The sequence below is a fragment of the Lycorma delicatula genome, chromosome 5 (genome assembly GCF_047948215.1).
Source record: "Lycorma delicatula isolate Av1 chromosome 5, ASM4794821v1, whole genome shotgun sequence".
In the NCBI taxonomy this organism is placed as follows: domain Eukaryota; kingdom Metazoa; phylum Arthropoda; class Insecta; order Hemiptera; family Fulgoridae; genus Lycorma; species Lycorma delicatula.
In genome coordinates this window covers 43,407,980-43,431,617 of record NC_134459.1, presented here as the reverse complement: position 1 = coordinate 43,431,617, position 23,638 = coordinate 43,407,980, and the positions used below count along the sequence as shown (strand labels likewise).

The window sequence follows — 23,638 nt, the reverse complement described above, 5'->3', positions numbered from 1 at the left end:
TACAATTATTAACGCAATAATCTTACCTGAAATATTAAGATAAAGTAAAAACCCTTTTATTACTCTTTAAATAAATGTAAATTTTATATCTATCTAATACTATTTTTTTTACATTATTATGATGTAACCATCAACAAAATGAAAACAAAAATGAATAATAGATATATCACCAAATCTGATGTGAACACCACATGACTTCCTTGGACGCGCATTAAATTACATATACACACTTTTAAAATGAAAAGTACATACAATTTTATTTCATTAATAACTTCGGATGTTTTTTTGTATATTTTTTTTTATTGTTATTATTGAATTATTATTTATTGTACATTTTTTACTATCAGAGGTTAATAAATTATTAATAAATCAATATATTTAAATAAAAAATAAAAAGTCCAAATTTTAATAAAAAATAAAATAAAATCAAAATTTTTGTGAATTTTGACCTTTTTTGGACACTTTTGGTTCAGTCAATTGCAATCAAAACTAGAGGTGTACAACTAGGTTACAACAGTCCTAAATCCATAATTTCAACGTACTACGGCTAATCGTTTTTGAGTTATGCGAGATACATACGTACGTATATACATACATACAGATGTTACGCCGAAACTAATCAAAATGGATTCAGGTATGGTGAAAATGGACGTTTCCGTTAAAATCTGAAAACCGAAATTTTTCGCGATCACAATACTTTACTTCGTACAAGGAAGTATAAATTATATTAAGATTTTATAACAAATACTGTTAAATAGTTAAAAACTCCAAAATGAAACTTAATGCGAAAACTAAGAAATGCATTAATTAAAAATTAACAATTAAATAACAAAAAAAATTAAAAATTAAAATTATTTATTAACTTTTTCTTAGTGATATATCTCAAATAAATAGTATTGAAATTTTAATACAACTATTTTCTCCAATTTTTAAGGGGTTAGAAAAAAAAACAACAGAATTTTAAAAGACGAATGTCCCTTCTGATGATAACCTATTAAAAGGAGTGCGGCACAGAAATTTCCTGTTTTAAAAAATAGAATAGATTACTCGGATTTACTTTTATACGAATCTCAGTACTAAATCGTGGAATCTTGTTTTTTGGTGGTTGGGTTTCAATTAACCACACATCTCAGGAACGGTCGACCTGAGACTGTGTCAAGACAAAACTTCATTTACACTCATACATATAATCATTCATCCTCTGAAGTAATACTTTGCGATGTTTCCGGGGGCTAAACGGAAAAAAAGAAAGTTTTTAAACCAAATTTTAACAACTGATAAGATACACAGTCATTTTATCATTTGGAGTATATTAACTAAATTTTATTTTTCATAAGTTTTCACTATAAAAACATTGTTTAAATATCAATCAACCTTTATTTACCAAGATGGAAAATTCCCATAAAATGATAATAACTACAGATATTAAATGACGACGAAGTTTGCATTTTAAATATTATAACATGAAACATTTAGAATGAATGTAGAACTATTAAGGATCGATTTTATAACAAATTAAAGGAACCAAAGAAAATAAAAACTTGAATAATAAAAAATAAAACTAAACAACATGAAAAGGTTGTAAAATCCCTAAATTGTAACATCTAAAATGTAAAAACAAATGATTTTTTAAAAATGAATTACATTGATTGTAGGCGAAGAGTTTTTTAAAATTACTTTAAGCAAAAAAAACGAAGAAATAAAAATCAATAAAAACCATGAGGGTCTATGGAAAAGGCAAGCAGTAGTAAAAATAAAAAAAAAAAGAAAAGAATTATCTAAATAATAATGTAAATGATAGTTTAAAGAGCCATATTCATAATAAAATTAGCCGGTCTCCGTGGCGGAGTAGTAGCGTCTCAGCAATTCAACTGGAGGTCCCGGATTTGAATTCCGGTCAGTCATGGTTTTTTTTTATACGCGACAATTCTCCATCGGGTTAATGGAGCACTTGATGCCCATAAAACTAAAAAAAAAAATTATTTAAAACCAACCCGGGCTACAAAAAATTCCAAAAAAGTCAAGAAAGTTAAAATCAGAAACTGTTATAAAAGAAAAATACCAAAAATAAGAATAAAAAGTAGGTCTTCTTCATGATCGCAACCGATCTATAAATCATATGTAGATCCTGTAGTTTCTTAATACTTCCTTATTAAAAAACCTAAATTCATTAATTTATTTACTTACTCCATGGCCTCAGGAATTCGCAAATTCATAGTTGTACTAACAAAAGTCCTTCAATCCTTCCTACCTTGAGCACAACATCTAACCCAATCGCGGTTCCTACACCCTACTTTCGCCAGGTTAGGAACGGAACGGAACGCAAGAATGGCGGGAGTTTCAATATTTCTCCCTGCAGATCTCAGAGCCTGGACAATGTCCCTTGCTGCTATATCTTTCTATTATCGGGCGGATTTCATCGTTTATTTAGTGGCGGTTATAAATTTTAAGTTTTATTTATGGACGGATTTGGTAATCTGCGTTCCTATCCGTATGGATCAGCGTGAAATTTATTTACTGGTTCTGACCGTGAGAGACTAAGCTTTTGAACCTAGTAATCCCGACTTGATTCCCCTTCAGTCCATCCGCTGAAGTCCTTTCGGTACCAGTACCAATGAGCTAGCAGGAGTGCCCCTAACGAAGCCCTAGTTATTTGAAGGGAGAAATGCGCCCCATTCTCCGGAGGGAGTCGCATATGCTCACTAAATGAAATTGTGGTCTGTTCGTGGAACGGTGTGGGGTGTTGTCTAACTTTTTATAGTTTTAACAAAATTTAATTGCGAAAACGGTTACTTTCGCGGCCGGAATTTTCGCGCGGTTTCATTTATAGGTTACGTGATATATAGGCTCCTAAGCCTGTTGTCATTTTTTGACTCTCGTACGCCTCTTCACGGTGGTTCGTTTAATACGGCATGAGGCTGTTTTCTTATACACTGTGGAGTACGGTCCTCTTGGCAGATATCTCGGAGATGGCCGTGTTCGGAACGGCCGCTCTCCCGAACAGTCTGCGTGCCTGCGCCACCCCCACTTCGGATACGGTGTGTAGTCCCGCATCGTACCGAAGAGTGACGTTTCTGACGAACCACGGTGCTCCAAATATCGTCCGATACGCTATCGCCAGATTAAATAAATCTAATATTATCTTCTCAACTTCTCCTGGGTCTACCCAAGGTTTTTTTTCCATTGGATCTCCCAAATAAATTCATAGCAGCTACACTTTCATTTCCCATTCGCATATTGTCCCGTTCAGCTCAATCCACGACTTTCAATAATTCTACCTACATTCGTACTCTTAATATAATCTATGCAGTTCAAAGTTGTGCCGCTTTCTCCACTACCCAATACTTTGGTTAATTACAAGATCAAGTATTTTTCTCAGAATTTTATTCTAAAAAACTTTAAACTTTCTTTCGTCCACTAATCTTAACGACCACCTCTCACAACCATTTAAGACAACCGGTGAAGTTGTTATTTTTTATATATCCTAATTTTAATCCGTTCTAATAATAATCGAAAGCTCGATAGCTTAATCGTGGAATAAAAGCACGCGTTTCCAAAAGGTAATTTTTTTAAATCTTCTTACAGACTTCATTACGGCTCGTTTAGGTATTTAAATTCAACTCTTTCGAAAGACGTCCCATTCATGTGAAGATTAATTCCATAAGTTAATTTCCTGTGTGTTGTCACATACATAGATTTCTCTTCACTCACATTTAGACCAATTTTTTCTCCAACCTCAATAATTTTGGCATTGTTTTCGGTTATATTTCTTCTTTTGCCTATTACAATCAAATCGCCCGCATAACTTATAACGTGTATATTTCTGTTCACAGATAAATGTTTTCCCATTATTTCTATTTTTCTGACGACATAATATATTTAAATTTCTCTAATATTATTAAAATAGAAAATTTAATTTTATCCATTGTCTTTTTTTTTTTTTTTTTTTTTTTTAACAAAAGGCGAAATACTTCATTCAAAAACAAATTATTACACTATCGAAAAGGGATTTTTCATCAAATAAATTTAGTAGGATATAAATATTCTATGAATCAGATTGAAAATTGAAAAATTTTTATATAATTTTTTTTTTTGAAGTAGTTATAAAATTAAAAATGTCTGATATGGACACCATATGACTTTGTACACCTTTTAAATATACACATTTTTTGCTGCTCTCCATTTAAATTTATTTCATTTAAAAGTAAGATACGATCCTCCAATTCTTTAATAAAGCGGATACACAATTGTATTGTGGTAGACACCACATTGTATCACATTTTTTTGTGGTGTCTGTATCAGCATTCTATATTAGTTTACTTTATTTTGTTTCACGTAGCTCAAGTAGTTTATGAGGTGAGAACAACGCATAATAATTATGTAGTTCTAAGTGAGAACGTGTCGCATCCGTAACCATGGACACATCGGGTTCGAATCCGACTTCATATACATATATTTAACAATTTTTTTTAAAAAATTTATATATATTGATTTATTAATAATTATTAACTTCTGTAAAAATTTTTGAATTAAAATCAAAAGTACATAAAATTTTATTTCACTAATAACTTTTGATTTCTTCATATTTTGTTTATTGGTACTGAATTATTATTTATTGTAAATTTATTTTTCAGTTAGAGGTTTACAGTTAATTATTAATAAATCAATATATTTAAATTTAAAAAAAATATATATGTATACGAAGTCGGATTCGAACCGATGTGCCTTCCCCTTGTAAGATGCAAATATTTCATTAATTACAGTTTTATTTGGCTATAACTCTGGAACCAATGAAAATAAGCACCACTTATGATATATAGTTGAAAATCTCTCAATGACAGCTTATTACTGCAGTTAAGAAAAAGTCCAAAATCCATATTTTATTTTTTTTATTTTTTTTGGACACTTTTGATCCCGTCGATTGCAATCAAAAGGGAAGGTGCACAACTAGATGTTAAAAAGTCCTAAACACAAAATTTCAACATCCTACGGCTAATCGCTTTTCAATTACGCGAGATACATACGTGCTTACCTACAGGCGTCACGCCGAAACTAGTCAAAATGGATTCAGGGATGGTCAAAATGGATATTACCGTTGAAATCTGAAAACCGTAATTTTTTGCCATTACAATACTTTCTTGTACTTCACAAGGAAGTAAAAAAGGGATATTATAGTTATATAAATTTATAAAAAGAATAATATACATCACTCAAGAATAAACACAATTTTAATTAATCATCAAATAAAAATAAAAAAATACATAAAAAAAATATAACAAATTCTAATAATAAATATGATAAAAATACAAATGAAAAGGTTATTAAAATAAATTATAAATAAGAACTCAAAAACCGTTAACAAAAAATGTTTATACAAATGTAAAATTTGGATGGCCATTTAAGTGTTAAATAAGCATTATAATAGTAGCGGAATAAATATTACAAAAATAAATTAATTAAAATTTAAAAAAATATTGTCTGCAAAGGAAAGAAAGAATTTGTTTTTATGGCCTCAATGCAATCTTTGAAACTTATTTTTAATTGGGCGCTAAAATTTTAAATAAATTACACAATTACAACATTTATTTGAATCCTTTAATTTATAATTTTAAATTTGGCCGACTTCAAAAAAGAAGTTTCAAAGATTGTATTGAGGGCGCAGCGGAATAGTATTTTTCATATTCAGAGCAATATTTAAAAAAATAATTTTTTAGAGTCGGTTTAATTTTTTCAAAAAATTTATATTATTATTTTTAGTTTTGTAACTCTTTCGCAGATGAAATATAAGTAGGACTACAAAAGGATTACTGTTCGTAATAGTAAAGAACATTTGCTTGAAACAGAACAGGTTCATTTAAAACGACTAAAAAATCTGAGGAAAAGGATGCCGGTTCAGAGTGAAGAGTCTAATATCGTGCATGAGTAAGGCTGTCTAAAGTGCAGGAATACGTGAAATTTAAGTACTCAAAAGAAACGCAATTAAATAGGGAACGTTGACATGATTTAATCCTCAAGTTCCTTTCAGATGAGACTTTAGAACAAAGATCGGACCGGTGTTTATCGATTCATGAACGTATTTGCAATGAAATGCCTGAAGAACGATCACGTCGATTGATTGCTAGGAGGGCTCAATAAGAAAATATTGAAATGAAAGAGCCGATGAAAAACGTATGCAGAAGCTTTTCAAAAATCAATAAATACGTTACGGTAATAAGTTATGTCCGGACAGAAAAAAGAAATCTATATATACAACCAGTACTGGTTGAATTGAGAACATCCTTTTTTTGAATTCTGCTAAAAACTAAAATAAAGTAGTTAAAATTAATTAACAAACAAACATTACTTATGAAAGACCATAAAAAGATTTTCTTTTTTATTTAATATTTAATAGGTTTATTTACTCTTCCATATATTATTTCTTAATCTACTGATGATTTTTTAATGAATTGAAATGAATCTAAGTTAAGGTGTTAATAATTTTTTTTTTTTGTAAACGGTCTTTATGCATTTTCTCGTTATCCTTGTAAAGACGATATTTAATAAAAGAGAAAAAATGAATCTGTAGTTTTAGTAAATTTTAATTTCAGTGAACTTTAATTATCCTAAAATATACAATTTTAATCTATTTTCTGTAAACTGAAAAGCGTCTAAAAATAGTTTTATAAGAATCTAAAAACAAAAATCGAATCAAATTAAAATAACAGTAATATTAGAATATATAAAAATTACCGCACTAAATTAGACCTACAATTCAGTACTTATAACATAAGGTCATAGTTACTTATAATGTCGTAGTTAACGTAAAAACATTTAATATTGATGCGATGTATGTACGAATTATAAGCAAATTTGTGAAAAATAATATTAAAATTGTCTGACTCTTTGTAAATAACGATAGCAATAATAATAATTATTATACAATAAGAAAGAATAAATTATAACTACAATTAAAAACATAACTAATCCTTTTGGGAGTTATGCGTGTATAATAAAGTAAACAAAGAGTAGAAAGCAAGTATACAAGCAGTAGTGTAATATAGTAGTTTGAGTCGAATTTAGCTTTCAGGATGGTATTAGCATTACAGTTAGGCATCCAGTAACAAGCTTAAACTAAGGGTTAATTTATAAAACATGATGAAACATTATGTAGGCGGTGGGTGTAGATGAACCGGAGGGGGAAATGTTAGAACGGTTGAAAAGGAAGGTGAATAAGAGGGGTAAAAGGGAGGGATGCAAATGAAGCAACTCTTAATTCGGTGCAAAAGTTGTGTTTCATTAGGGAGGAGAGAAATATATAGTGAGAGAAAGAGAAACGGTTTAAGTATTTGTATATGTTGTAGCGTGCAGGGTTTCAGATGGTTTAGGAAAGGAAGCGTTGGTGGGTTAAAGGGTGCTTTAGAAGAAGGAGTAAACGGGAGGGGGATAGAAGAAGAAGTGAAGGCACAGGGTGGCGAGCGCCGCACATGTTTCTCTCACAAATGATCATTTCATTCCATTTTCTCCCACTTATAGCGCTCTCTACACCACTACAACGATATAATTCAACACAAATACATATTACAAACGAAGTACCGAGCGTACACAAATACGGAAATGCATACACACACGAACATACAGAGGATAAACTCACACAAAAACACATACGTACATTTTTACCTACCGTATAACGATAACAATAATAATATGAACAACCTACCACTGCCTGCTAAATAATTAATAAATGTTAATTGGGCACTCATAATTACTCTCTTTACAACAACATATTATATAGTAAAATGGACAGCCGATTTGACATGATACGATCAGGTAGGCAGTATCAGAATGATGGTCTGATGGTTTATTATCGTTCCCAATTGTTTTTAATGATATCCTGCGAACCGTACCCTTCCCCCGCCTTTTCAACTCTTCTTCCATAATAATAAACCCTTTTCCCCCGCTTTTCCCCGAATCTAGTAATAGTAGCAAGCAGTCTCTTTCATGAATATTCACACATTTATTTGATAACCTCCTCCTCGTTCCCTTTCACACTCCAGTCGCCTCCTCTTTACCCCTACATTCATCCAACACTAAAAGCAAACCGCAGCATATTCATTTATTTATTCACTCACAACTTAATTTAAATGTAAACAAAAAACCCCTTCCCCCACTCTTCTCTCTACCACTGTCCTATAGTCGAGCTGACAAGTAATTAATTTATTATTTAATTAATTTAATTTATTTTGATGTAACTTACATTCTATTAATTTATAAAATTCCCTTGGGTTATTATAAATAGAGTATAAAAACAGTAAAATTACAGTAGTACTCCACTTTAACTCTGTTAATTAATTAACATTTTATATATACGATCATTTAGCCATTAAGTAGTTTTTTTTGTTTTTTTTTAATTCTTTGCAATATATTTTTGAGAGCGAATAATGAACGTATCAAATTCACAAAACAAAATAGAACAGAAATTTAAAATAAACAGGCCACATTAAAATATCGTATTTTCATTAACATAATGCTATAGATATAACAAAATCATCAATACATTCTGCATTAGAAAATAGTAGCGCTGGTGGTAGAAAGGGTTGAGAATTGTTACTATATATGCATGGATTAATACTATGTTGAACGCTATAGTAACAAATTCCGTTTGAAATCAATTTTAATACTATTTTGAACCGATTATTTCATAAAAAAGTTTTCCAACTAGTTAAATTTTTACACACACACACACACACACACACACACACACACACACACACACACACACACACACACACACACACACACACACACACACACACACACACACACACACACACACACACACACACACACACACACATATATATATATATATATATATATATATATATATAGGATTTCAAATTTAATAAATTATAGAATGTTTAATTTCATATATTTTTACAAAAAAAAAAAAAACATATTTCTGATGTTATTAGTTTAGCTATTCCAGGCAATAAGAATTGATTTCCTTAACATTTTGCTTTTGTTAGTCTAACTTTTAGTGAAAAAAAAATTCGACCAACTTTAAGGAAGATAATGCAAAATGAGAGAGAGCAAAGTACAGTGAAAGTGAAATTGAATATAAAAACAAGTCTTGAAAAACATATGTAAATATAATAGTGCTTCTCCGTCTTTGTGAACTAGGTAACTGTTCGCTTAACAAAATGGACATATGATTCTTGAAACAAAAACATTCATATAGACAAATACCCTATTCTAGGAAAAAATTAATTAAATGGGAATTGATTTTAGTTTTATTACATAGTTCTATTACACATTTGAGTTTTTTTTTTTTGAGGGGGGTCTTATAATTTGACAGTAAATTTAGATTACCATTATACATTTAGCAAATGATAAGTAATCAACGTGAATCAATAAAGTGAAGATTAGATCTTAGTTATTAATTACACAGTAACTTAAATAATTAAATTTTTCAAAAATTCAAGAATCAACAAATATTATTAACAAAGGGATTTTAAAAAAATAATAAAGGAGTAATAAGATAGATATTATACGTTAACAGTTGAGGTGAAGTTTGGAAACTACAAGGGGTCCGTGGCTTGTTTTAAACTAATTGGTTGGGTTGGTATGATATCATATAAAAAAAAGAGAGAGATTAAAGAATAGGGGTGACTGTTGCTGAGAGAACAAGGGTGGTGGACTCTCAGTAATCAGTGTATGATGAATATCTATAAAATAAATAAAAGAGCTAACCGGTGAACTGACCTGCCGTGCCGGACATACAGCCGGCGGGCGGGGAGGCGAGCTAGAGTAAAGGACACTCCTCTGGCGCGAGTAAAACTTGATTGTAGATCCGTTACAGAGGAGTAGGTGGGAATATAAAAAAAAAAAATAAGGGGGTCATAGGAGAGGCCTTGGGACAGAAATGAATGGAAAAAGCGGTGGCGTAAGGGACTTACCACCAGTTGTTGTTTATGAAAAATATTTATATACAGTAACGATTTTAAAATTCTGAGATAAATTAAAGAATGACAAAACGTATATATATTACTTTAAATGTAATTTATTTAAGTTTATTTTCTTCTTGATTAGATAGAATTAAATATAATAAAAAGACATATTTTACTTTAAAATATTACCTTTATTAATTTCTTGGGTTAACCATTCAACCATACAAACTTATAAATTAAATACACAACGTTTCACTTGGAATTTTCTAAGCTTCTTCAGGTGACAATACACATACATCATACAAAATTCTCTTACATACTGTGTAAGAGAGTATGAACTATGAAGTATTTTTAAGTAAAATATGTCTTTTTATTATTTATGTATATATATATATATGTATATATATATATACATATATATATAACATATACATATATACATATATACATATATACATATATACATATATACATATACATATATATATATATACATATATATATATATATATATACACGTTGAAATGTGGGCTTACAATGAAAATGAAGAAGATTAAACAGACTAAGTGAAAAATGGAGAAGAAATGAGAATGAACAACAACAAATAAGTTTAACAATTCAGTACAGGAAAGCTCACTGGCGGGAAATATCAGGGTCATTCGGAAAATTCTTGAACAGACACAGAGATGGCTCAAGTATGACGAAAACGATAACATTTACCAAATATGATACTTTAGATGGCGTGCTTTTCGAAGTTTAATTGATTTTTTTAAACGCATGAGTTTAATTGATATTTTTTGGTGATCATTTAAAGAAAACATGTTTTTGACATTTTCTGAAAAGTGAATAAAACTGAAGGTCGAGCTATTTAAAGTATATTATATTAAAAAAATTCAATTCCAACATAAAATAAAATAATCCCACTTTAAATTCCCTTCGTTTTCGAAGGTCGTACATTCATTTAAGATCATGAAATCTCGGTAGCACAAAAATGTTTGCGACCGACGAAATCGTCACGTAAATCCACAACGTCCTATTAAATGGTCCCCCAATGAAAGTACTCGAGCTTGCTGACATTACAAACTTCTTGACAGATTATGTCCGCTACACTTTACACGATGTTTTGAGTATGAAAAAGCTTTCCGCTCAAGGGGTTCGTTAACAATCGACAAAACACCAATTCCACTGAACGAGTGAAAGAGTGTTTAGACTTTCCGATTCCGCTGATTTTTACAACGTTCCATAACAATAAATGAAATATGACTTCACTGTTACATGTCAGAGATCAAACAGTATGTGGAAACATATAAAAGTGAGCTAAAGAAATTGAAAACGGTTCCCCTCTCAGGAAATATCACGGCTACGATTTTTGGGGATTCTCTTGGTGATGTGGTTATAGACTACCTGGAAAAAGGCAGAACCGTTGTCAGGGAGTATTATGTTTTACTACTGGACCGATTAATGAATGCTATTTAGGCTAAACGTCCACATCTATCCAAAAAGAAAGCGCTCTTTCATCATGATAGTGTGCTTGCCCGCATGTCTCGGGTTGTTGTAGCACAACTCCAGGCTTACGGGTTGAAGTACTACCAGACATTCGCCTGTTTTGTCTACTTGAGATTACTTCCTCTCTCCAGACCTGAAGAAATGGATCATTCGAAGAAGATTCACTTCAAACGACGAGATCGAAACTGATTAAACCGCTCATTTTGCAGAGTTGAATAAATCGCGTTATACTGAAGAGGTGGATTAAATCGTTGATCAATATGTACGGAATTGCAAGGTGACTATGTTAAAAAAATTATTTTGAAAAATCTTGTTTTAACTTTGTCAAGCCGAAAACTTTCTGAACGGCCCTCGTAAACGAAAACGGAGATGGACATGGTTCATTGATGATGATAGTTCGAATATATACATATATATTCGTATATATTGTATACACTCGATCACTATATATCTTTTGTATCAGTTAAATATTTCATAATTATAAGGCGTATTTTTAATTATAAATCACTATTATAAAAATAAATTATTAGTCTACAAGGAAAAGTGCACATTCGGAGAGTTTACTAACTACTGCTGTGTACAGTCACGTGGTACTAGTAAAGTAACTGCGACTTCTGCCATGACTTCTGCGACTTCTGCCATTAGATTACTGTTTTTAACGTTATTATCTGTATTATGGAGTCAGACGCATATCATGATATTGTGATATATTTGTAGCATTATATTATTTATGTTAATTTCATATTAATAAATTAAATGTTGTCATTTTAATTTCATTGTTTAATAATAAAACGTCCGTTTTTCTTCTGTTTAATTTTGGCTATTTTTGTATAAATAATGGATTTTCTCTTTTGCCCTGTTACTTTATAACAAGAGCAATTATTCTCTTGGTCAATGTACTTTAGACCACAAGCATAATGAAAATATGTCGTACTAAAAAAAGATACAAATAAATAAAGTACAAATTTCTTACATCAATTGGTTTGATTTAAGTAATGATATTATGACAAAAAGAGACGCGTGGGTGGTAGAATTATGGATTAAAATTTTAAAATATGCGTCTAGTACCATTACGTAATTTGTAGATGTGTTATTACTAATAAAAACAAATATTCTCTGTTCGTTGCACTGGGAATTGCAACAGTTGTTATTTAAAAATAGTAGTGTTAAGATGTCAAGTGAACGGCCGTAAACCTCTTCGCAGTCAAGCGCATCGTCTTACGTTTTACGTTATTAAGTTCATAGACAAAAAAAAATAAATAGATTGTTGGTTCCTCTTGTGAAAGCGACGGAACGTGCTTGTAGATTGCTAAACTTAAGCTAATCTACAGTAATTTACATCAGGAAAATTGGATAAGAAGCAGAGGCTAAAGGTTCTCATGTTCAAACGCCAAAGAAAATAAGAAATATACTCCTCGTAGTAAATAGGAAATAGATGATTTCGACGGTGGGTGATTGGAAGATATTTTCTTAAATATTTCGAATTCTATAAGAAAATACCTACTATAAGAAAATTACTCAATTTTTGTCCAAAACATACAGTAACCTACTTTAAACGGACAATATTTTTTGTTCAGAACGGACTGGTAAGTTATGTTAGTTCGTTCAGTAGGACGAAGCCCAGACTGTACTGTTGCTTTAGATCTCCATCTCTGCATGTAACAGTGCTCCTACAGGAATATGAACTTCGCCTTGTTACCTTGTACAGTAAAATCCTGTTGTATAAATAACACAAATTTTATAAATTAATTAAAAGAGAAGACTTATCTAAAAAAAAAAAAAAATATTTAACGAAATTAAGTTTTGCCTAGCCAAAGTTAAAATAAGATCATTCGTTGTAAATTCGCAAAAAATTAAGAGGAATAATTTGAAAATTATTGTTTAATGTAAAAATATGTAATAATAACTTTATTGAAATGAGAATTTAAAAAAAAATTGAATATAAGCCGATCCTCTTGGTGGAGTGGTAGGGTATCGGCATTTCATCCAAAGGTTCTGAGTTTAATTACCTGTCTGGTATGGCATTCTTTCACACGCTACAAAGAATTCATTTCATTATCATACATTGGCAACAATTACATTCTGCCAACCAGAATAAAACCGATTATAGAGGAGTTAATTATTGTTGAACTTTCTTTCTTTCAAGTCAATTGTAGACATTACACGCATCTATTAAGTATTCTCGAAGTAGATTTTAAATATTTGATTATATAAAAAATACATGTTCTTAAAATCAGAAAAAAAAGTTAAAATATTTCGCTTTTTATTAATAAAAAATTCTTTTAAGGTCATAGGAAGTATTGAAATGATGGAATTCCCTAATTACAACTGGGATTTTGTAGTATTAATTAATACACTTTAAAAACTATTACGTACAGTATTACACAAAGCGCATCAGATGCTTAAGAATTTTATTAATCACAAATTTTCAAAGTAATAAAATAATAATTTTTCCCAAATTAGCTTTATAAGCTAAGGAAACTCGTAGATAAATCTTTTTAAAGAGCTCAGAAATTTTGAAATAAAAAATAAAAATGTAATTATATTTATTTTAACTAAATAAATAAAAAATTGGAAACAAAGATCACGTAAATCGATAAGCAAAACCGCAATGGGATTTAAAGACTGCATATAAATTAAGTACTTAGGAACAGCCTGTATATAGCAAATACTGTTTATATAAAATTTATGATTTAGTATCTGTAAAATCCGAGTTTATTAAATTTGTACATTTATGAAAATATATTAGAAAAATAAAATAATCTGAAAGCTTTTACACAAAATTAAATTTTACAGTAAAGGAAAATACATAATTTATTCGGTCGCACTCGTTTTCAATAGCGATAATATGAGAAAATATATAAAATTATTACAAGATCATTTTAAAATAAAATAGTGCAGTACACGATACGACGCATTCGATCTTTTAACACTTTAGCTTGCGCGATCTACAGTACGGGTGCGAGCGGTGTGAGAATTTAAATAGAATCGAATGGATGTCGGGAGTGGTGGTATAAGAATCTATTGCAGGGGCAGTCAATTGTGAAGTATAAAAACACAGGCTTCGGGGTTGTTAGATCGGGTGAGTGGGGGGCGGTCGCTCGGAAGCAACGCGGCGGTGACACGCATGCGTGGAGGCGGCTGAACATGGCGGCTCGATAACCCCTCATCATTCTCACATCCCTTTTCCTACCCCTTCTCTTTCCGAGCTCTCAAATCTTCGCTCTTTATATCCCGGTGTTTTTCTTCCTATTCCACTCGTTTTTATTTTTGTACAAACCGCAGAAGACTTGTTCTTTTTCCTCTAGTACAAGACAATTTTGAAAAATGATATTGCACCGCAACGGGCGTAAACTATTAGCTCTCCATTTGTATGAACAACGCGTTATGAACCGAATGTAATAACGGTTGAAACTAAGAACTATCTCGCAAAGTACTACAACAAAATAACTTAAATAAAACTCTACAAGTTATTTTATATAAAATAAATATAAGACAAAATAATATATCATTTTACACAAAGCACTCTTAAATAGATAGGTGTATTATCTTTTCAAATTTACATTCGATACAGATTAATACACCGAGTCTTAACCATTTACTGATAAATTATTTTTTTGTGCTAAATTAATCTGTGAGATAAACTTCACATATTTATTATATTATTTTACCATTATTTAAAACTATAGGATGTTTCATTTTCAGAACAAAAGATAAAATTACAATACAAAACGCATGATTAATATCAACTAAAACGTTTTTATTCTGAATCTTTTTGTTTTTTTCTGAAGTTTATAACTACATTATGTTTAAATAAAAATATCATTCACATGGTCTCCACGGATTTTCTTAACTAAGTTTATAAACAAAATTTTACGTAACTCTTACCCACAAATCAGTTTGAAATCCACTAATAACGTCGAATATATGTTCAAGTCATCATTCGTTAGTGGTTTGTTGCTATAGACTTGTGACTTAACATAGCCCCAGAGAAAAAAGCCTCTTTCTTTTTCTGTTTAGCCTCCGGAACCAAAAGTATTACTTCATAGGATGAATGAGGATGATATAATGAGGGTAAGTGAAGTGTAGTCTTGCACAGTCACAAGTCGACCACTCTTGAGATGCGTGGTTAATTGAAACCCAACCATCAAAGAACACGGTATCCACGATCTAGTATTCAAATCCGTATAAAAGTAACTGTCTTTACTAGGATTTCAACCTTAGAGAAAAAGGTCTAAGGAAGTCAAATCACACGATTTTGGTGACCAGTTGACATTACCATTTCGTGAAATTTTCGAATCACTTTTGACGCATAACTGAATAATTTCAGCATGTGTGTACCATCGTGCATCTGATACCATCCTGTTGAAACCACAACTCATTCCAAATCAACATATTCAAAATTCGCGAACAAAAATCACGAATCACAGCTCGATAACGTTTACCATTTACTGCTCATTTTTGGAAGAAAAAAATGCCCCAATAATGCCACCAGCCCGTAATTCACACCAAACAATGATTTTTCTTTGGATGTAAAGATCGCTGTTGAATCATTTATGGACTAGAATCATCCCAAATACTGCAATTTTGCTTGTTTACAAAGCAATCAAGACAAAATGAGCCTGAAAAGATGATTTCTTACTTTTTTTTAGATGAAAATTTGGATCCGCTTCGAGCTGCTCTAGGGTCCAGTCGGCAAACCGTCTATGCAAAGAGTGGTCCCGTGGCTTTAATTCATTAAGTAATTGAATCTTATATGAATGTAGACCAAGATTTTAATGTAAACTTTGCCATGTTGTTGAGGAAAGGTCGAATTGTTGTAAACTATGTGAAACCTATAAATTTCGATTTTCACGAACACTTGTACAGCAACAATATTCTGTGACTTCTTGCATTTATTTTGTGAATTGGTGTTTCAACATCAATTAGAAAAAAGTTCTTTAACCAAACGATAAATTGTGCTTTTGTTTAGCCGATTATGACCGCCTTAAATATCGCGAAGAGCACGATACGTAGTTGTAATCGATTGCTACTACGATAATAAATTTTTATGATTTGTATGAACCGTTGTTGAGACGTTTAGCGTTCCATGATGATTTATCATAAACTATTGAAAACAAATGACGCTTGAAAAAAAAAAAACAAGCTACAATAATCTGTCAATTTTTTTGTTTAGTTTGAAAAATCACTTATAATAAAATCCATTCAACAAAATAAAATGAGATTTCTTGCGATCAAACGACTTTAGTGGAAATATTGAAGGCGATTAGGAAGGTTTATTCATTTTATATGTAATTATTAATAAAATTTTCAAATAAGATTATATTTGTTGTTATTTATGATACGAAACAAAATGCCGATTATTCCATTGGTTATCTTTCATTAGATCAAATATTTATTCTTTTAATTTAGATAGATATATAAAGTATTAAATTAATTAAAGATATTCCTAAATTTTTTTTGGATCATATCTAGGAGAGAACTCATTTAATTATTAAATATAATACAAATTTTACAGTTTATAAGCAAGAATAAAAAAACAGATATAGTTTTTCTAAAATGTTGCCGATATCACGATTTTTACTAAAAAAAAGAAGATATCTTAAGATTGGCTAATTGATAAAATGTAGCCACAACCAATTCATAGAATTGATATGAATAATATAATAAAACTACTTTTACAAAAAAAAAAAAAAAAAAAACCGAATAAAAGTCGTGTGATTTCGACTTTCAGAGCATCATCAGAATAACATACAAAAATCATTTAATTAAAAATATGACCGATTAAGACGATTATAATGACATAAAATAAATATATTTCTAATTAATTTTTAATTCGAATTGGACTTTACATTCAGTTGCTAAGAGAATAACTTTTATTAAGCAACTAGCATCCCCGTCGCGGCTGCGCGGGGATGCTAGTTGCTTTGTTGCTAGTTGTTATTACTAGTTGTTGTTACTTATTACTAGTTGCAACTAGGGTTGCTAGTTGACCATATCGCCCGCGCGATATGGTCATGCGATTAATTGTATGTCGACCAATATTTTGTCGTTTTGGACAAATATTAACTAATTCGGACCATAAATACAATTTTTCTAAATATTTCGACCCCAGCGCCAGCTAGCTGGTCCTTTGCGCGAGCACCTTTGCGCTCGCGCAAAGGTGCTGAGCGCGAGCGTGCGCACAACACCCAAACGATTAATAAAATCTTGTTATCTTAATTATGCAACCGTATATAAGTTTGTTAAACACTTTTCTTTTTTACACTTTATTCACTAATGGACTTTTTTACAGTCCTTTTTCTGGCTACTTAAGAAAAAGTGACAGAGCTTAAATACTTTTGTCTGCGAAATCTTCAGGTTTTTTCTTTTTTCTTACGTACTTTTTTACGTGCGAGATCTTCTGGACCAATTTAAAAAATGTAAAATTTTGTAATATGTATCTGTCAGCACGGGTAATCTTCTGTCTTCTATATATATATATATATATAAGGAAGAAAGTTTGTTTGCTTCGTAAACATCTCGACACCGGCGCCATCTAGCGGGTATAGTTTATGAAAAATTATCTCTTTTGACGTAACTAATATATATTCTGAATATGAGCCAAATCGGACCATAAATACAATTTTTCAAAATATCTCGATCCCAGCGCCACCTAGCGGATCCAAAATAATTCAGAAACCTTCGCGGGCGTGCGCACAACAATTCACTAAAGTTTCATCGCAATCGGATGAATGGTATATAGGAATGCATACGGGACAAACAAACAAACATTCATTTTTATATATATACTAGTTGACCCGACAATGCTTCGCTATTGCTAGATTTGAATATATATAGATTAAATGAACACAAATGAAATTTTGATAAAATATTATTAAAACTGAACATTATGGAACTTCGCAAAATTTAACGTTTCCCTTTTCCCTTCTTCTTTTATTCCCTTTCTCCCTATTTCTCTTTTCCATTTTTCGCAAAAAATATTTCTTTTCACGTAACTAATATATATTCTGAGTGTGAGTCAAATCGCACCATAAATGCAATCTTCCCAAATATCTCAATCCCAGCGCCATCTAGCGGGTCCATTTTTTGCAGAGCTATTTCTTTTCACGTAAGTAACATATATTCTGAATATGAACCAAATCGGACCGTAAATACAATTTTCCGAAATATCTCGACCCCAGCGCCACGTAGCGGATCTAGACTAATCCAGAAACCTTCGCGGGCGGGCGCACAACAACCCACCAAAGTTTCATCGCTATCGGATGAACGGTTTAGGAAGGCATAAGAGACATACAAAGAGACAAACATTCATTTTTACATATATAGATTTGTAAAAAAAAATGTAAATTACCGAACACAACAGTTTCTATTTAAAACAAATTTGCATTTTTATTATTAAATTTCCTGCAATTAAATAATATTTTCGATCTTGATGTTTTAGTTATTGCAAAAATATACTGCTTGGGCTCTAAGATAAAAAAAGCATAAAGCATATAAATGAATACCAATATGTTCATAATGTAATATATATTTCAAAAAAGTTTACAAAAATTGCAACACAATATTGTTATATTTAACGCTATTGCTGCATTCTATAAAGAAAAAAATATCAAATTAAACAAAGTTTTACAACGAACAAAAAGGTGAAAATACAATTAGGCCTAAAATGGTCATAAACTCATTTTTGATTATATTTTTATATGCCTTCCATATAAAAGTATGAATTGAAGATACTAAGGATGATTTTCAATATTAAAGATCGATAATTTGAAGCCAAGTGGATCAATTATAATTTGTCATCGAATTTTCGATACTGTATTTGTGACCACGATATAGTTTATTATAATATTTTACCTATTCGAGAATTCAAACAGAAGTCTGATATCTCTCACTCGATGTTTTCTTTAACTTACGTTATGTAGTGATAGGAATATGTTTATGTAATTTACTGTAAAAAAAAGGGTATCGTGGTTACGTCAGCATTTTAAATTAGTTTCAGATTTATACCTGGATTTGAAACACTTTACATTTTTTTAATGAATAAACGATAACAGATTTCAACAAACTTTCCAAGTTGTAATTTTTGCAGAAATAATTTCAAATAATTTAAAACTGAAATACAATAAATAATTATTATATTAACTTACAAATTTTTGCTAGTTTATTTACACCTATTACAAGATTCCACTACTTAATGCAGTATTTTATTGGTGATGCAAGACGTAAACTTTTTGATAATTTTTTTTTTTTATTTGTCTTTAGTCATCAGACTGGTTTGATGCAGCTCTCCAAGATTCCCTATCTAGTGCGTCGTTTCATTTCAGTATATCCCCTACATCTACATCCCTAACAATTTGTTTTATATATTCCAAACGTTGCTTGCCTGCATCATTTTTCCCTTCTAGCTATCCCTCCAATATTAATCCGACTATTCCAGGATGCCTTAATATGTGGCCTATAAGTCTGTCTCTTCTTTTATCTATATTTTTCCAAATTTTTCTTTCTTCATCAATTTGCCGCAATACCTCTTCATTTGTCACTTTATCCACCCATCTGATTTTTAACGATCTCCTATTGAACCGCATGTCAAAAGCTTTTAATCTTTTCTTCTCAGGTACGCTGATCGTCCAAGTTTCACTTCCATATAATGCTACGCTCCAAACATTTACTTTCAAAAATGTTTTCCTGACGTTTAAATTAATTTGTGATGTAAATAAATTATATTTCTGATTGAAGGCTCGTTTTACCTGTGCTATCGACATTTTATATCGCTCCTGCTTCGTCCATCTTTAGTAATTTTAGTTCCCAAATTACAAAATTCTTCTACCTCCATAATCTTTTGATAATCCAGTTACTTGAAAAGAGAAGAAATCAGTAAAAAAGTTTACTCAGTATTAAATTTTACTATTCGAAACTCGTAATTTCAAAATTATTTATTTCTATAACAAGTTTTCATCATCAAATATAAATATTTTAATTCATTATATAAGAACAAGTCGATACGAGATAAAATTCAAATAAATGTGTGTAATCACATACAGATTATAATAAATATTTATTTTTATCAGTAAAATCTTTTATAAATAATCAGTATATACTAACACGACGATGGAAGTATTCTATTAGACACTAACAAAAGTTGTATGATAGATTTAAATTAAGATATTTATTAATTAAATTATATGAATCTTTTTGACAAATTTAAAATAGATTTTATTTTTAAAAGATCATAATATTTATGTGATAAATGATGACTATATATATTCATAAACATTTCTTTCAAAATATTCATTCATTTAAATAAATTAAAAATTGTTCTACCAACAAAATCACTTTAGAAAAGAAATCAAAATTTGATTAAACTTCCTTGAAATTTAATTGCACAGAAAATTAATAACAATCTCTTTCAGGATGTAAAAAAAAAAAAAACAAGATAATAATGGAGAAAATTAATGGGTATGTTTTGTGTTTATTATTAAAGGTTTACATTCAAATATAAAACGATGAAAAAATATTCTTGTACAATTTGCATTAAAATAACATTTAATAAAGCAATAAAAACAATGATACTTACAATGATGCATTAAAAAAATAATGCTTAAAAAATTATATACTTTAATTGGCATATTAAGTAGTTTGTATAACTAAAAAGAATAATGAATAAAATAACGTAAATTATATAATTATAACAATTAGCTAATTTAAACTTTTCTTTCGATTATACCTTTTTAGATTTCGTTGAATTTTCTTTTACTTCTTTTCCTATCTTTTCTGTGTTTTCAGAACTTCATTCTTTGAGATTACTTGTTTAAACTTTTCTATAAATTTTCTGGAACTGTTATTTGGTTTTCCATTTTTATTTAGTTTAAAATTCTCAATTGTTTTTCGAAACTGTATTCTTCCAACTTTTTTCAATTTTATTTCGTTTTTTTACGTCTTGGTTTACTTCCAGATGCCACCCTGTTTTTGGTTTTCTACCTTTGTAAAAGTTAAATAATTGTTTTGTAAGTTTATCGTCACTCATTTTATAAATATGGTCAAAAAATCTCATTCTTCTTTTACGTATTTACGTTTCTAAATCTTTTATTTATTGGTAAATTTCAATTTAAGTCACATAATATATATATATATATATTTATATATATATACATATTATAGATATGTAGTATATGAATGTTTTTTTTGGATAATTTGTTTTAGTGAGTGCAGCGGCAGAAAAAGATGGAAAAAAGAAACACACCAGGCCAACATTTAGTGGTCAACAAATATTCGCTTTGGAAAAAACATTTGAACAAACAAAATATTTAGCCGGTCCAGAAAGAGCGAAACTTGCTTATGCGCTTGGAATGACAGAATCTCAAGTTAAGGTAAATAATATAATAAATACTATTTTTATAATATATAATTGTTTAAAAATAAAATAATATATTATTTTTACTAGTTCTAAACTTTGTCAAAAGATGCTTTTCGGTATTAAAGATTGATAATTCGAAGCCAAGTGAATCTATTATAAATTGGTATCGAATTTTCGATACTGTAATTGTGACCACGATATAGTTTAATTCTAACCAAAAACGTATACTAGCTTGGCAGCCCATGAATTTAAAAAACAGTGCGGACACTTGGTACACAAATGAGACAACTGCCGAAGAGGGTGTTTCTACAAAGCTGAACAAAGTATTCAGAGATTTCCCGATTATAATATTATAACTATCTGAGAATTCAAACAGAAGTCTGATATCTCTTACTCGATATGTTTTCTTTAACTTACTAATATTTTATATGCTTTTTACGTCGCAAATTAAAATCTATCTTTACCTCAACTCGAATCATCCAGTCGATGACAAGTTCAACGAAAGCGATATCCTTAATTATTTAACTCGATCGTAATAGATTTCATGTTTACATTTCTTTCAAAACTGAATAAAATTAAATTAAACTATTTTACATTTTCTGTATCTTAATCGTCTATATATACAAAAATGAATGTTTGTTTGTTTCTTTGTCCCGCATGCGATCTTATACTATTCTTCCGATTGCGATGAAATTTTGGTGAGTTGTGCATACGCCCGTGAAGGTTTCTGAATTAGTTTGGACCCGCTAGGTGCGCTGGAGTCGAGTTATTAGGAAACATTGCATTTATGCAATTTTATTCATATTCAGAACATACATTAGTCACGTAAAAAGAAGTATTTTTGCAAAAACTATACTCGCTAGGTGGCGCCGGTGTTGACGTATTTATGAAACAAACAAACAAACATACAAATAGACTTTCTTCTTCTATATATATATATAAAATGCAATGCTCGAAGGTGTGTCCGTTATAGACTAAAAAACTACTGGACCGATTTATGCGCGGGATTTTGAAAAATGGTTCGCGTTGTCCGGAGAAGGTTTAAAGCTATTGAAATCCTCGATCTGACTAGTTGAAAGAAAGTTACGGGTACTTTGAACAGACTACTGTGTTTAGAGAGTAGTTTGAATTAAATCCGATAGATAGTGCTGTTGTTTTTCCAATTGGATTCATTTACATTCTGATTTTTATAAAGTGAAAGTTTCGGTAATGTTTTGCAAGTTTCTTAATGTTCAGTATTAAATGTGATGATTTTGCAGCCGTATAAAACTTTCAATTGTGTTCATTTAATTTATATATGTACTCAAATCTAGCCATATCGAATCATGTTGAGTCAGCTAGTTCAAAATAAAAATCCGAGCACTTAAATTAAAACTTGATAACATTTTTTTTGGCATTTGTTAATTCAGTGCGATCCCTCCAGTGCGCAGCTAGACGTAAGATTTGTAGCTTTTATAATATTTCTTATTCTACCCAATTGGGTAAGAAATGGATTTGGGAAGAAATTTTTTAATAAACCTGAGCTTATTTTCAAGCATATACTAAATGAAACAAACTGAAATTTTTTTCACATATATATTGTGAAAAATTGTGTATCAATGCAAAAACTGTTGATACGTAATACGCTTTTTCCATCTTGTAGTGGTAACCTGATCTCCTTAGCGATCTGAGTGATATACGTATACGATATAGGCGATGTATACCTATATCGCTTAGGAGTTTTAAAGTACGGCTTGTTTTTTTTTCAATCAGTTTGCAGTTACCCTCCCTTTTTTTTTGTTATCTATCCCTTTTCCTTCCCTTGATGTCTACCACGGAGGTTTCTCTTAGTTTTGGCTAAATGCCCATC

At 30.3% G+C, this 23,638-nt stretch overlaps 1 protein-coding gene across 1 annotated transcript in view; it reads left to right on the top strand.

Annotated features, from left to right (window-relative positions):
• LOC142324410 (homeobox protein Nkx-6.2-like) overlaps positions 1-23,638 on the top strand; it is a 144,095-nt gene that overhangs the window by 65,443 nt on the left and 55,014 nt on the right. Inside the window, exon 2 of the mRNA XM_075365240.1 lies at positions 21,636-21,802. Coding sequence (XP_075221355.1) covers positions 21,636-21,802 — 167 coding nt within the window. The remainder of the gene's footprint in view (positions 1-21,635; positions 21,803-23,638) is intronic.